Here is a 16,393-nt window from a genome sequence, read left to right as displayed (position 1 = left end):
TTTGCTGAGACAAACTGCAAATGACATTAAAATGCGTATGTGCAGCTTCAGGATTTGTTTGTTCTCAAACCAGGCACTGAGAGTTGGGGGAGAAAGACACGTAATAGCAGTCTGGGTGAACACAAAATCGCAGAATTGTTGAGGCTGGAATATATACAATTTATCTGGATATGCATAACCTCTCTGACAATTTTCCCAAACCGTGTTGGATCCTTCATTTTTAAAAACATAGTTTGACACCATAAACATTCTCTTTATTGCCCCTCGGTTTCAGGCAGGCTATTTTACAGGCAGCATAGTTTTCCCACACAAGAGGTCAAGCAGAGGTAGAAGAGAGCTGGTTTGGCCCAGGCTAGGTCACACTCCAGCTTCAAAAGGAATCCAAGGCCACTATACAAAAAGGCAGGCTTGGTCAATTCACCCCAGAACACCACTCACTGTACATTAGGAGCAAACCCAAGCCATAGGATGTGTATTTACCAAGATAGCAATCTTTCGAGCTCACAGTGGACCTGTAACAGGACTTGACTACAGCAATCGGCAGTAATCTCATGAGTAAGAGAAGCAGTGTGAAGGGACACGCTAGATTATTTCTCTCAGGTGATAGCTTCAATTTAATCAGTTTTCACAAAGCACCTCAGAAGAGAACAAAGTTTCCTGGTCTCTGCTGAAAATGAGAGATCCTGGGTGACACCACTGATCCATCTCAGCTGCCACTTTCTCCTTCCATCCTCTTTCTTCATCTTTTCACCTGCTTCTTGTCTTTTTCTCTAGGCATTCCTGCAAACTTGGGGGGAAAAAGCAAAGGTGGGGTGGCTGAGCCTGAGGCTGCCGAGACATCACTGGTGGAAAGGAGACTGAGGGTCTTCCCAGTCCCCGTTACTGAGATCCTAAACGGGAAACCTGGTGAACCCTGGGAAGGACTAAGAAGGTGAGAGGAGATGGGAGAGGACAGCCCCTGGGGGTCGCCATCGGGGAGGAGAGGAGAGGAGAGCCTGCACCTCGCCAGGCACTTGCCGGACGGGGCGGGGGAAAAGAAAAGGCGAACAGCCCCGGCCCGGCGGGGCCCGGCCCGGCGGGGCCCGGCCCGCACAAGATGGACGGGCCAGGCGAGGCCGGGCAGGGCGGCTGGGGGCGGGGCTTCCGTGGGCGGGGCCTTCGCGGGCGGGGCCTCCGCGGGCGGGGCCGCCCGGGGGGCGGTCGCAGGTGCGCAGGTGGCGGGGGCGGGGGGAGGCGGCCGCGGCCATCCTGCCGCAATTTCCCTGTGTCACGGCTCCCGTCTCCTAGCAACGGCGCCGAGTCCGGCCGGCAGCCGCGGCAGCCGCGCACCGCCCGCAGCGGCGGCGGCACAGGCGGCGGCTCCGCCGGGCCGGCGGGGCCGGTCGGGCGCGCTGCCGGAGCGCGGCCCCGCGGCGGGAAGGATGCGGCATGGCCAGGGGGCAGCGCTCCCGCGGAGCTCCCTGAGGCGGCCGGCGGCGGCGGGGCCGAGGGGGCGCCCGGCGCTCGGCCCAGCCCCGCCGCCCGCCCGCCCGGGGCCGTGAGGGGCGGCGGCGGCGGCGGGGCGGGCGCCGGGCGGGGATGCCCGCTCGGGCCGGAAAGTTTCTTCCCCGCGGCGGCTCGGCCGCTTCCCGCGCGGACTTCTCCCCGGTCCTCCTCGGTAAGTGTCCGCGTTCCCGCCCCCCGCCCCCCGCCGCTGCCATTTTGAGCGGCGGCTCCGTCCGCCGGCGACCCCCGACCGACGCCCCGAAGGCGAAGGGGGGGGCCGGGGCTGCCGCCCGGCGGGGTTCGCCGCCCTGTCCTGACGGCGGGGAGCTGGGGGGCACCCGGCGAAGCCGGCGGCAACCCCGGGCTGGCGCCCCGGGGTCCGGTGCCCGAGCTCCGTTAAAACGGTGCGTGGCGGCCCTTGCCCCGCCGAGCCCCGTCTGTGGCGCCCAAGGGGTGGGAAGGGGTTAACCCGGGTCCTGTGAATGCTCTTAAAACTGCGTTGGGTCCTCACCGAGCGAGGTCGGGGCAGGGCTGGAGGGCTCGCCCGGGGAGTCGGGGTGCGGGGGGGGGGCAGGTCGCGGTCGGTTCGTGCGAAATGGGGCTGCAGCCCCTGCGAGTCCCGGCCGGTTTTGCTGCGCTGCGGTCCGCGGCGATGCCCGGCCGTGCCCTGCTTCGCGTGCCGAGCTCTGCTCCCTCCGTCGCCAAAACTAAGTGCCAGGCGATGCCGAACGGGGCAGGTTCCTCGGAGCTGATCGCCATCTGGTTTCGCCGTGGTGGAGGAGATGGGCTGCCTGGCTAGCGGGGCAGCAGATAAAACGAGATCGACCAACCGGCAATTAAAGCAAAGCATGCCCTGATAATTACACTTTTGCATTAACAAAAAAACGCTCCTTTGTTTTGGTTTTTTCCTTTTTTTTTTTTTTTTTTTTTTTTTTGCGTTGTTTTAAAAAACAAATAGTTGAGCGATAGGAACGAGAAGACGAGACTGCTCTTTGTTTTGAGCGTGTGGTACCTCGGGGAGTAATTTAACAATGTCCTCGCTGACAGCACCCTTCTTTTTCTGGGGAAAATACAAACGGAGTAAATGGGGCACAAAATAACCGTATACATGGCAAATCTTGGAACAGAACAGAAAAGAAATGAGATTTAAAAGCTGAACGGGAGAATGGGAGCAAGATTTTTTTAATGATTATGTTTTTTAGGTTCTTACTTAATTGCCTTTCAGTGCAATTAATTGAACTTTGTGAATCATATTACAGTTGGTAATGTCATCTTTTGCTCTCTCAAAGAAAAAATAATCGGACAATCAGAAACGGGGGAGGGGATCCTGCTCCTTGGTAGCATGAAGGAATAGCTTCCCAAAAGAATTGCAACAGTGTAGGAATTACTCTACATGCAGCATTTTTTAGCTCAGATCACTTGAACAGAGAGATGACTTCTGACAGTCCACTAAAACAAAAGCCATAAATGCTCAATGTTTAGTTCCCTGCCAGTTGCCCTACAAGCAGTCATTGCTGTTTCCCCAGGTGACTCGCAAAGATTCGTTCCGCCTTTAATAAGATTTGCCATGCCATCTCTTACCTGCCAGCCACCATCTCCTCTGTCTGGGGGGAGGGGGGGGAATTTGCTGCTGTTGCATAACGGTTACCTGGAGCATCGCACATGTCCCCAAACAAGGGATGTCTCTGGACTGAAGGTGGGAGATGAATTTCTGTAATATTGCAGATCGAGTGCAAAGGGCTAGGAAGAAACTTTCACAGGGCTCGGCTTTCCAGTGTTCAAATGTTTCCCTTGTGTATTTCATAATAATTCCTTTCCCACTCATTTAAGAAAGGCAAGTAATATGTTTAACACTACCCCCCCAGTAATGTGTAAGTAGTGTAATGAAACAAATGTTATCTATAGATCAAATATATTGCCTTCCTGCTTTTATTTCCTCTATCACCTCAAATCCTGCATGACATCACTAACCACAGTCAGTGTGCAGTGTAACCCCAAACCCTGTTAGGGAGTGGAGCTCAGCATCTTCTGAGCTCTGGTGCTTTGCTAGCTCCTTCTGAGACCGGTAAGATAATTTTTTTTTGCTTACATCAGCAGATACCACTCCCTCTATCATTTACCTGGAGTGTAAAGAAATTAATTAGTTGTTTGGCAAGAGTGTAGTGGGGCACATGGCTGCTTTGATGCTGTCAGTCTGCCTGCCGCTCACATACGGGAGCTGTGTGGGCAAGGGAGATCGGCCTGTTGGTGTCAACCCCTGTTACACTTGTTGAGGGTTTTAATTTGCAGGAGTTTGAATGAGGAACAGCAAACAGAGACACCTCTTGTGCCGCAGGTCTGCCCCTGGTCTTCATCTTCTTCTCTTCTCCCTTTCACTGCAGGATCTGGAGTGGCTGTAGGGGGCAGGGCTCTGGGTAGCCAGCCATGATCGCCACTGGAGGCCTCCTGAGGATCTCGGCTAGGAAACAGGACCCTTTGCGACCCCAAAGCCAAGTCCCCAAACGCAAACGCAAGGCCAAAAAGAAGCGCAAGAATGATGTGGTGGTGGTGAAAGGCAAGCTCAAGCTGTGCTCCCTCTCGGGGCTCATCGCCCTCTGTGGCATCCTGGTACTGCTTGTGGGCATCACCTTGGCTGTGGTGGGCTACTGGCCAAAGCCCAGCCAGGTGTACAGAGAAGGCAGTTTCGGCGGGGGCCGGCACCTGGCACCGCAGGGTAGCACCCCCAAGAACCGCTCCCGGAACCAGGAAGGGGCACAAGCAGGGATCCATCCGGAGTCACCCCCCAGAGCCAACACCTCCACCACTGCTTCCACCCGGGGGTCCCCACCGTCCCCCCCCACCTCCTTGTCTCCCCAGGCCTCGGTGGGTTTCCTTTTCCGTCTTTTCTCGAGCTACCTGCATTCAGACAAGCTGAAGGTGCTGGGCCCCCTCATCATGGGTATCGGCATCTTCCTCTTCATCTGCGCCAATGCGGTACTGCACGAGAACCGCGACAAGAAGACCAAGATCATCAACCTGCGTGACCTCTACTCCACCGTCATTGATGCCCACAGCCTGCGGGCCAAGGACGGAGGCACCCCGGCCTCAGCCCCTCTCAACGGCTTTGTCAACTACGTGCAGACCCGGGGCCTAGAGCTAAAGCCTGGCGGTGAAGGCCTGGGTGCTGCGGCCATGCTGGCCAAGAGCTCCTGGCCACCAGGACTAGGTGTCTCCCTTTCCCCGCCGGACCTGGCGTCCTCGCCACAGCATTCCTCCTCCTGCACCCCTCCGCAGCCGCCCAGCCTGGCCGAGGCTGTGTACAGCATCTACCAGGAGCGTGCTGCCCTCGCTGGCCGCGCTGTCACCAGCCCGCCCTGCAGCCCACCGGAGAGCTGGGGTCGGCGCAGCACAGCCAGCTCCATCGTCGGCTCTTCGCTGAGCGCTTTCGCCCTCCTGCCCTTGGCACCGAGCGGCGGAGGCTGGCGGAGACCCCCTGGTGAGCGGGGAGCCCGGGAGATCCCGCGGGGGGAGTTTGAACTGAGCCTGACCAACCTCAGCAGCAGCCACGGCGAGGGCAGCTGTGGGACGAGGAGGCACAAGCTGGTTCTCAGGCGGCAGAGCACCAGCTGCCTGCCCGATGCCAGGCGTCCCCTTTTCCCTGAGCCACCTCGGTCTCCGGCTGTCAGCAGGGGCCTAGACTCCAGCCTCTTGGTAAAGGCATCTTCTAGCTACTCCAGATCTCTAGATCTGGGGGGGGCACCCCCCTCAACCCCTCCTGCCATCACCAGGACGGACTCCCAGAGCTCCCAGTCTGAGCCTTCCAGCAGCAATAAGGGCTACAGCCACCTGGAGGAGGCAGGCACCTCCTTGGAGTCAGTTGCCAACACCCCAGCCAGTAAAATCCAGGACTGTGAGGAGGAACCAGTTGAGAAGACAGACCCCCTCAAGGCTACCAGCAGAGAACAAACAGGGGAGCAATCCCAGCAGACTCAAAGACGGTATACAAATAAAGAGAAACTCTTTATGATTTCTAGGTCTCACGCTGCATTAGGGCTGGAGGATGGGGAACTGGAGAGTACTGGCATCTAAACAAAACAGAGAAGGCACGAGGACACCTTGCAACCCTCCACACCTTCCCTTCTTCTCCATCTCCTTGTGGACTTAGGAAACCGATCAATATCCAAAGAGCTGCAGTATGTTACCCTTGAAAATTGAATTCCATAAATCCTGTAGATGACTTCAGGAAGAAAAAGAAAATCCTTTCTGTCCGATTGTGATTGTATGTTCCATGCAAACCAAATTGTATTACATATCCACAGTCCAGCAAGTTCTTTGGATCAGATTAATACAATTTCGGACAGTGTAGCTGTGCACTTTACTGTTTTGATTTCCAAGTGCCCCTTCTTCTCCTCTGATCTCTTTCTTGCTGATTTGCCACTAACTGAAAACCGCAGGCACCTTTTTAAGCTCAAGAGCAATGTGGTATTCAGATCAAGAAAGCCGAGCTCTCTCTTTGTTTTGGTTCAATCACTAAAAAGTTTGCAAGGCCTTAAGGATGACGTACCTTGACAAAGAATGAGTTTGTTTAAATTCTGGAAAAAAATGACAATTTAGAAGAGACTGGAGCAGAACAGAGCTCTGATGATTTAGTTAAAACCATTACATTCCTGAATCCAAAATACCTACTACTACGTGATACTTTATTAAGTATTATTACACATGTATTGACTAATAGCATTAAAAGATTTTTTTTTTTTAATAAAACATTTACAAACAAAACTGCCACACAAAAAAAGTCCATTATTTTGGTAAGTACAAATGTCAGAAACCTTTTGTTTTTATACTGTGAAAGATTATAGAGATGCTATGAGGCCAAAGGTTTACTTATACTTTTAAGTGGGTAATTAATAATTTAGGAGTGATTTCAAAATAAATACTCATTTAGTCTCTGAGAAACCACACTTTAATTCAGTGTGCAGATTCTGTCTTCATTTCTAACAGTGCTCTGTGACAGCTCAAGAAATGTGAGATTTTGACATGCTAAGGAAAAATTTTTGTAAAGTTTTGACCTTCTATTAAAATTAGATTTTTCGTGACTAACACATTAATCTCAAACTGCAGAATATTCTTTCTGGATTTTTCACTTCCCTTTAACTGTTGCATTAAGCCTTTCTGCTGTTACGGTTCCTATTCGTGAATGCATGTGCATAAGCTTAATTTTAAAGCATAATGATAGCCCTGTCAATCTCGTAGGAGTTGGCCCTGCTGAAGTCAGCGGAGGTTTCTCACTGACTTTGGCGTGATGAGGATTTCTTCCTGCGTGAGAAAAGCATCAGGTTTCCTGAGGGCTGGAGAATGCCTTGTCTGTAGGCAGATTTTTGGTAAATTGATGAGCTGTTTCATTTTCGTAGCTGCAGCACGGCAGGCACTCTTATTTTGCCAGAACAGCTTTATGTGCTCAGAAGATTTTGTCAATACTTCAGATTTTAAATATGGATGTGGCATTTCACTACTACAGGAAGAGAAATCGACATTAAACAAATACGATGTGTAGGCAGGCAACAGTCTTTCTGTTGCAATTAACATTTTTCTTACGGTTTCATGTTTTAAAATGCTTAGTTACATATTTAACTACTTAAATTACAATACATTGCAGAATGGAATATAGCTATCACTAAATGCAATTGCCTTTAGTAACCATAAAAAAACATTTATTAAATAAGGCTAATTTAAAAGAAAATAAGAAAAAGAAATAAAGAACAATTTGCCATGTCAGTCTTGAAAGTGGAGAAGGAGAAAATGCTTGGTCTCTTGAGCAACAGAGGCATCCAGGTGGCAACGTCCTTCCTCCTGTCAGTGGCAACCAGTGCATTGACAATATGAACATCAGTGTGGCATTTTCTGCTATCAGACGGCTAGCACACAGCTGGGAAAATCATGTTGTAAAACTGCCTGGACTGGCATGGGCAGGATGAGGCACCCTGTGAAGTGGCAAGCAGGCGGCTCAGCTGGCGCTGGCGTTTGCACGAGTCTTTCAGTTCCCCGTGGGCCATGGCCCTGCGTTTCTGCTCCTCCTCCTGTGACTTCCAGCAAGATTTAGGAGATGTACCTGGCTAGTGTTACCTGGTGCGGACGGAGATGCTAGTTATTGACGCTGCTGAAGACACCCTGTTTCTTCTTTTCCACATGAAAACCCTTCATGGAGATGCAAAGGAAGAGGCAAGTCATGGGTGCTACTTACAGGGCCATGGGGTCCTCGTGACAATGTGGCAGGGGTTCGTTTTATTCTGAGAGGGCGAAACAAATGCCCTTTTTAATATTCTCAGTAAAAATTTCTCTAGTTGTCTGAATCTACAACGTGCTCCGAAAAAAAACTTTAAAAAAAGCCTCAGGGTACTCCTTCAACTGATTTAAAGCAAAGCAGCCCAGTAATTCTTCTGATGATTAATTTACAGCAAAGCTTTCTGAATAACAAAATTACAACAGGGTTTAGGTTTAACAAGTAAAATTATAGCTTGTTCCTGTGTTGCCAAAAAAGGTGTGAAATCCAAACTTTCATCAGTCAAGCTGGATTTTTTTATAACAGCAGCTAGAAGTAATTTGTAACATAGATTAATAAGCAGACAAAGCTGCCTCTCTCTGCATGCAAGTTATCCAAAAATCCCTCATTATTTTAGCAAATTAATTAAAGCTATTTGTTGAGCGACTTATGCGGTGATGGGGTTGGAGTCAGAAACTTTTGTTTAAAATTCAAAACGGGCAGGTTTCCAATACCCAGATGTCGGAAAATGGCTGAGAAATTCAACCCCCGTGCACCGGCCGTGACCGCTGTTAATGCCACCAGCCTTGGAGAGAAATGCAGCGGCTGGTGAGGAGCCGATCACCTCCCGTTCCTGGGGATCCTGGCAGGCACCGGCAGTGCTGGGCTTTGTGCGTTGGCCTGTTCTTGAGTCTGGCCCAGCTGGCCCTGACCGCTTCCCAGGACTGCCAGGCTGCCTCTTGGCCACCCTTTGGGCATCCTGTCACATGCTTATGCATTTATCTCCAATCTAGGCTTTTCCTTTTAACCTTTGTCTCCAGCGTCCTGCCACCAGCTGATTCCTCCCCAGTCCTTGTCAAGAGCTGAGAAGCGGCCTCAGCTTACCAGTATCCACCTGCCTGCGTGTTGCCGAAAGAGATGTGCTTCCACACAAAATGTTTGTTAAGAAGGAATTGTTAGTCACCCTATTTAAAAAGTGATATCCCCGAAGATATGCTAAGTTAGAATACCTAGGCATAAATTTTTGCTATGGAAAAAATCACGCTTTTGATCCAGAAATATGTGGTGTAGTTTGGTTTTTTAGCATAGCAGAAGTGCTATGATATTTATATAAAATTTCCAGAGGAAAAGTTTATTTCTGCCTGAACCCTCAGAGTACTCCCATCACTAGGTAGAGGGCTGCATTTGTTTGTTATGAGTATAGATGCTGCTTGGACCAGTCTGAAGACATAGGCAAATGCCCTGATTGTACTTCATCCATGCTGCTGTTTATTACAAATTCCCCAAGGCTCAAGAAGCTGCTGACATGATCGTACTATAACCCAGTTCTGGCTCAGTTTTCACTGGCTAGCAAAGTATTTACAATCCTTGTGTTAACCTGGCTCACTTGGTTGAACTGATTTATCTGACTCCCCAACTATTGACATATCAGCTGATCTACTACAAACGATTTATTACCCTGTATTGTTTAGATACATTTTTAACAGCCTTTTCAAGGACTGATGCTGTCCAACAATGAGTAACAGTGAACATACAAACATTGAATTAGGTAACAGTTAACACAGTTGTAAGCCTGCAGTCTGAGATGAGTATGGATTTCCTTAACAGCCAAAATGATTTACACAGAAGTAGCAACATGACTTCAATTGTACAGTAATTTTTATTAAAAGTAATGGAGATGGCACAATGATAAAGCTTATTGGATTTCAGTAGGAGGAATAGCCTTTGATAACATGCAACAGTTTTTCTTTCTAAAGAAGAATATGTTCATGTGGCTGCAATAAAACAGGACTGTATTTATAGTTAGAAATGAGAATTACTAATAATTTAACTAGATCACCAATTAATGCTTTGCCTCATTAACATATTTCAGTCCCTCAATTTTCTGTTTGTGTGTGAAAACAGGGAAAGAGAGGGAGAGAAAGAAAGCAAAGCAACAACCAAACTCTGGCCAAAACCTAGCCAGAAATCAGACCTTGCTACACAAAACCTCCACAAAAAAATGACTGCTTAGTGGTTGCTGATGATTAAAATCTTAATAATCAATAGAAATATAGGGGTTTTTTTTCCCTCTTTTTCTTCTAGAGAAAATACATCAAACTTTCCTCAGAAAAAATTGCTTTCTCTATCACCTCTCCAAGACTGCCAATAGCAGTAATGCAATTCTTTATCCAAGCTGCTTAATTACTACTTTTCAGCTTGGCCCCACAAACAGTGAACAAGATGCCCAGCACGTCCAGGCACAATCTGCGAGGATAAACAGGGTCTCACAGGCACAGGAAAAAAAATCTTCCATGGAAGAATATACTGTTACCTATTTTATTTCAGAAGCCAGGCTTTCTACTTACCACTTCTAAAAGCTCCAAAGCAGAAATGTCTAAGTGAGCGCACTAAAAAGTATCTTCTACCATTTAGCTTTCACTGTAGGCGTGGAGATGGAGGGAGACCCTGGAGGTCCAACAGAGGCAGGCATGGTCAAGGGAAACAGCATTGACGTTTGGCTGGGGGGAACTAGGCTTCTAGAAATCATCTGACTGGATCACAGGATAATTCAGGAATTGGAGGAACATGGGCTTTGTTTATCCACTGGTTAGTCTTTTATCTACATTTTAATTAGATAGAGGCAGGGGAGCTGCACTACTACTTGTAAAGTTTTTCTCTCCATCATTACTCTTTTCAAATTAGTGCAATGAGATGGAAAGCTTGTTTGGTGAAACTATCAGAGACGTAAACTAACAAGTGTCAAAATCACTATTAAAAACTCAGTCTGTGAGGTTTCCTTCACCCTCCTCTGCATAAAGGAGTTTCAGTCTAAGATTTTGTGTATTACTTTTTCTTTTGTCCTTTCCCCTTTCTCCCCATGACAAGGTTTGGATCTGGTGAGGACACATAACTGATACTCTCAGACTGGAAGGTAGAAATGGGGAGAGATTGTTCGGCTTTAGAGAAGCAGCCTGTTCCTTTCTAAACTTCATGGCTAAAGTAAAAAATGGAAATTAAAAAGTGAATGTTCAGCATTCAAGTGATTAATATGTTATTTTCATAAAGATTTCAATGAAGTGCAACTTTGAAGTACACATAACTCACAAGGCCAGGGTATAGTTATGGCCAAACAGCTGAAAGAACCATCACAATGTTTACTGAAATCTCTAAATATATTGAGATGAATAATAGGTGGGTTTGGGTTTTTTATGTTCTGTGAACTGTAAAAGATAAGATGTTGCAGTATTCACTGTTACATAAGCTAAGACAGTGCTATACCATCACATAACCTAGGATTGCTCTTTGTTCATCACCACTCATAAGATTTGGCATGCTGCTCACACATCTTCCCCAAACTGTCTGAGAGCAGGCTTGAGGCCACGCCATACAGCTCCCATTTTGTTGCCATAAACTAAATCAGCCATTTGTAAAGGAGCAGGGCTTCATAGCATGGCCATCAGTTCTGGTAAGAGTTGGAGCTGGAAATGACTTTTCAGATGGAGGTGGCTCAGTATAGGGTGCACTGCAGCTCCCTTCATGCCTCAGAGCAGCACAGAAGCCTCTGGGAGGGTCTCACAAAAAACTACCTGCAAAGACCTGGCAGACTAACATTTCTGAGAGCTAACGTGATGCTTCTGCAGCACCATAAAATAGCCTTCCTCCCTCATTCTTGAAGAATACTTCAGGTCTCTCTGAGCGGTATAGCATATTTTTACTTCACTGACTTTATAATCAAAATTCATTTTAAAGAAACACAGTTTGGCCTCAGAGCCTAATAGAACCTATTATTTAAAATGCTTATAGAGTCCCTATTAAAATAACATCAGATGAGCTCACAGTCCTTAACGTATTGCTCTCTAACTTGCCTTGGGTACAGAGCATGACTATCTTCCTCTGTAAAAACAATGCACAAAGATACAGCCACAAAGAGTGTAAAGACCAAATTTATTTTTTGAAACCAGACAGGAATATAGGCACTAGTATGTGATGATAACAGCACACAAATATCTGCCTCTAAGTGATGCTTCCAAACCACACAAGTAGCCTGCTGTGGAACAGAGCCTTGAACACTTGTCCTCCAACAGGAGATCCATCCCTCATCTTTAACAGAGCCTCTTTCTGCATGCAGTACACCGAAATGCTAATCTATTTCACTATCTTTCAGACTCATCGCACACAATATTACAGAAAATAACTTAGCAAAAGCATAAGACTCTCTAAAGACCTTCCTGCAGAATATTTAAGGACACAAGCAATATTAGACAGTTGATGCCACTCTGTTTCAAATTAAGAACTTAAAATGAGAACAGGTAAGGTCTGACACTGCTTATTAGTTTACTGTGATAACACAGCATAAGGTGATGATAGCAGTAGCTCTTTAGGTTTTGGAAACTTAAATCTGACTGCTGGCACTGCAAACAACACTACAGGCTGTCTTGCTTCTTGAAAATGCAAATGGAACAATTCTTGTCCTTGTGTCTGTCTTTGCAACACATACAGCATCTGGAGCAGCAGCAATGAAACAAGGACGTGTGCCAAGGCTGCGTCTCACCATCTGATCAGAGGCTAATACAAGTAAGCTGCAGAAGGAAGCTGTTCCTTTTAGACCCTTAAACTAGAGTTTTGGTTCATCCTCACCTTAATGAAGCAGTTGCACTTTTTAAGGATTTGTTTGGGACTAACATGCAGGAAAGGAGGGGATGCCCTCCTAGCAATGTTCTTTGCAAGGATCTGTTGCCTCTCCTCTGTCACACAGAGGGGGAAATCCTGAATAAACCTGTAGCACAGTTCTGGGATCAATGAGCTCCCTGTGCTTCAGCAACGCTGCACCTCGGTAGCCCTCTGGCCGGTCGCACTTGTCACTGACAATCTGGGAGGAAAGGGGCACATGATGAGCTATGGAAGGTCAGCAGCTTCTAGTCATCACCAGCTTGTAAGTCAAATGCCAGCATGGCACCTAACGAGCCCCAGGAGTTACCCAAAAAGCAAAAGAAGCCAACAAGATTGCAGGTTGCATCATCACTGGAGTCACCAAGGTAATCACTCTTGACAATTGTAGGTAAAGAAAAGCAACAAGTCACTGAAGTTTCTGTTGTACTCATCCCTGCAGTTTTGGGTTGTCAAATATGGACAAAAAGCAACCACAAAATATTACAGTTGCATCAGCAGCGGTTAGTAGCACTCGGTTGTTCCCATTTATAGCTGGCGCCAACTTCGCTGTAACTCATCACAGCTTCTGTAAGAGCTCTGCAGCTCTGCTAGCATCATCCTAGCCAAATGGAGGCAGGGGAATAAAAGGCTTTCCTTCCCTCGAATGGGAGAATCTAGTGTGATGATTAAAATAAGCCACCACCTCACTTTCTCGCTCCCTTCCCACACATCTATCCCCTCTCCGAGAAGCTGGACCACCCCAGGGCCTCCAGGGCTGCAGCCAGTGTTTGCTCCTGGCTCGGCACATGCATCCATCCTGTGTATCTGCCTCTGCCTGATGAATCCAGGGGAGCTGACCGGCCTGAAGTCAAAGGAAGCTGACACATTCAAAGTAATTACATTTGTAAAGCGATAAGATAATGTTTACTATATCTTTCATTTCATTGGCAAATTGGTCCAGTCCTCTGTTCAAATAAACACTTTATGCTGCCTAATGGTTCACCAGCAGGTTGAATTAATTTTCATATAGGGAACAGATTTCTCAACAGCAGTGTTTTCCAGCAAGCCGTATTAGGTATGTATCCAAAACGTTCTGCAGAATATCTTGTTTTAGTTTACAGTTGTAGATAAATCTCACTGGCAATTTAGGCTAATATGCTTAAGGTAACTGCTGCCATAAAAAGGATAGAACTGTTTTTCAGCAACACTGACAAAGTGAACGCAAGTATTTTGTTTAGTCTCAGCCTAGAGAAATGGTTGGGTAGAAGACAAGAATTGTATTTGGATCAACAATAGTTCCTTTACTTAAAATTACCATTTTACAATTCAGTCTCATGCTAGAAATTGAATTTTTACCCCATCAGCATTCAGAAATTCCCAGATACTTTGGTAGATTTGAGATGTCAAAACACTAGGAAATTAAGGCATACATTATTCAAATTATCTTAAAATGAGTTGTGGATTCCTCTGAGCATTTGGAATGCTTGTAAGTTGCAGGGGAAAATATCTTCAGATGTTCCTAAAACACTTATTCTTTAACACAGAAATGGAATACATATAACAATGTGGGGGATGGAGAAGGTTTTTGTTAGCAGGATCTTCAAGGGGCCTGGGTGGCATCAGTTAGTAATATATCCATTTCAAACACCTGCTGATAAATGTTCCATCCTACAGTGCTGGATTGCCTAATCTTTTTTGCTTTCTTTCCTACCACATGAGATGATAGATTATTTCTATTGCACATAGTAAATGGGAACAATATCCAGTGTTCAGCATTCTCTTAAAAAGTCTGTGTTTCATGAACATAGGGAGTATTTAGTCTTCATGATGCTGAAATACTGATTAATCCACTGGTTTTACCATCTTAAATATAGAAGCATTAGCAGGTCTTGCTCTAGCAAGAAGAGTCCTGAGAATTGCTCCATTTCTCCTTTGTCAAGGGCTACAACTTAATCAGGTTTTGTTTAAATGAATAATTCTGTTACAGTACAGAGTTTAAGTAATTATGTTACACGTGCTTGAATCTGCATACTGCAGCAGCACGATATGTATAAATCATCATGTTTATGCACAACTAAAATACATTACTTCTACATAGCCCAAAGAACTAAGCCAAATGCTAAAAACCAAAATTCTGCTGCAACACATGGAGTAACATATGCATTCAGGGTAAAACAGGTGTCTTAGATGGAGAAGGTAATGAGGAAATAGCGGATCTCATCACAGCAGTGATTTAAAGGCATAAGCATGGTAATCAGAGCTGTTTGAAATAGGAGGTTAGGCTGAACCTGCTGCAAGCTACCAAAAAAAGATAATAATCGAAGGCAATGCCAAGGAGCCCATCCACAGCCCACAAAAGCAGTGGCACCTCAAAAAGAGAGAGGAGCTCTCCTCACCAGTGTCACATTGTACGTCAGGCACATGGGAAAGGGCCCAAGTTGAAGCAGGAGCAATTCCCATAGTAGGAAGATCCTTGGCTGAGTTGCTGCTTTTGGGGCCCATGGCACTGTGGCTGGTGTATCCTTGTGTCCTCAGTGGACGTTGCCCCACCAGAGACTGGTGGAGCGTTTCCTACAATTGCAGGCTGCAGCACAGAGACTGTCCTTCAGTGAGGAGCAGGGATACTGGCAGCAGCAGCAGCACCCTCAGCATCGCTCAGCTCACCCAGCAAAGGAGCCCAGTGCTCTCAGGAACAGGAATGTGGCAGAATCATTTCCTCCCACTCCACCATTTCATCCTTCTCCACCCCATTACACACACCATGTTAATATCAACGTCTTTCAGTTCTGCCACTGCTCTTAGTTTCATGACAATATGAAAAAGTGTGGAAGATTTTCTAACAGAGAAAAATCCATAGTTTTGGTTTGATCTACCCCATCAACACTCCAGAGTGCCATATGCAAGCCCTTCTGTGGGTTCAGGAACTGCAGCCCTTCAGCTGGGGGTCAGGGTGACAATGCAAGAGTGAGGGACTGCGCGCAAAAGTGCTTCAAGATCAAGTAGGGGATTGGGGAATTTCATTTATATATATATATATAAATCATGGGAATTTGATATATATTTTTTTAAAATTTTTTTAATCAGAGGTTATGAGGAACAAGAGCAGGTTTTGGTAAATGTTTTTGCTTGAGGGATCATTCCCTTCTGCCTGCATATAGAGAAACAACATAGGGCTTTTATTGTACGGTACACTACTAAGTCAGAATACACACATGGAAATGCAATGCCTCAAGAAGGTGAAATTGCTACTCACCCCCTAAAACTGTCAGCTCCTAGTTGAAGGATCAGGCATTTAAGATGCCTGTAACCAGGTGATAGTAGGGCTCCAATCTGAAGCAACCACCTTACTGATGGCTCTGCTGTGCCAGAGGAGGCTGGCACATTCCTGTCACGGAGTGTAGGTAAATAAGGAGGAGCATCTACTCCCTTCTGCATGTGTAGAAAGTACAGGACTATGGGAAGAGAAAGCCATCTGGAGTAACCAATATAATATTTATTTATTTTAATTTAACCCACAGATATAAGGCTCTTGTTCAGCTGCAACTAACCCCCAAAAAATGTAAAGTCCAGAAGCAAGAACTGCCCAGCTGTTCAGATGACAAAGGCCCATGTGATGTTTAGTGCCTAACAGCAACTAGGGTAAGGTATTTATGGAACACGCCTTCCTTTGGCTTTTACATCCAGTTTATTGGACTAGCTAGTTTAATAAACATCCTATTAAAACCAGCCAAGAAACAGGGAGATGCTGTTGTCAAAGACTCCTCTCATGTTACTTGGAAAACAATCATCATTGCAATGCAATTCAGCTTTTAGTTCTTTAGAAAATAGGAAAAAAAAAAAAATCACAGCCAGTGGGTAATATTTAATGCAAGTTCTCTCCCACCCCAATGTTGTACCATTGTTTCAATAACTCAAGTTACATTAAACTCAACTCAATTAGAATAAATTAGCAGATCACACTTATCTTCTACATAAACTACCAGTGCATATAAAGCAAATTTCTCAAAGGGAAAAAAAATAGGCACGTTAGAGACCATA

General features: G+C 46.4%; 1 protein-coding gene across 1 annotated transcript; it reads left to right on the top strand.

Moving 5' to 3' along the window:
- The first annotated feature begins 1,340 nt into the window (after positions 1-1,340).
- On the top strand, positions 1,341-13,350 carry TMEM200C (transmembrane protein 200C). The gene is made up of 2 exons (XM_032987700.2): positions 1,341-1,657; positions 3,867-13,350. Exon 2 carries the CDS (start codon positions 3,910-3,912, stop codon positions 5,551-5,553), a length of 1,644 nt encoding a protein of 547 aa, XP_032843591.1. The 5' UTR covers positions 1,341-1,657; positions 3,867-3,909; the 3' UTR covers positions 5,554-13,350.
- Positions 13,351-16,393: the final 3,043 nt, after the last annotated feature.

Source organism: Tyto alba, unplaced genomic scaffold, assembly GCF_018691265.1.
Source record: "Tyto alba isolate M040663 unplaced genomic scaffold, T.alba_DEE_v4.0 Super-Scaffold_27, whole genome shotgun sequence".
NCBI classification, from domain to species: domain Eukaryota; kingdom Metazoa; phylum Chordata; class Aves; order Strigiformes; family Tytonidae; genus Tyto; species Tyto alba.
The sequence above is the reverse complement of the archived record's forward strand: the minus strand, read 5'-3'. Positions and strand labels throughout refer to the sequence as shown.

What these genes read in the sequence shown, in the direction of transcription:
- TMEM200C (XM_032987700.2), top strand. Translation starts at nt 3,910, where the DNA reads ATGATCGCCACTGGAGGCCTCCTGAGGATCTCGGCTAGGAAACAGGAC.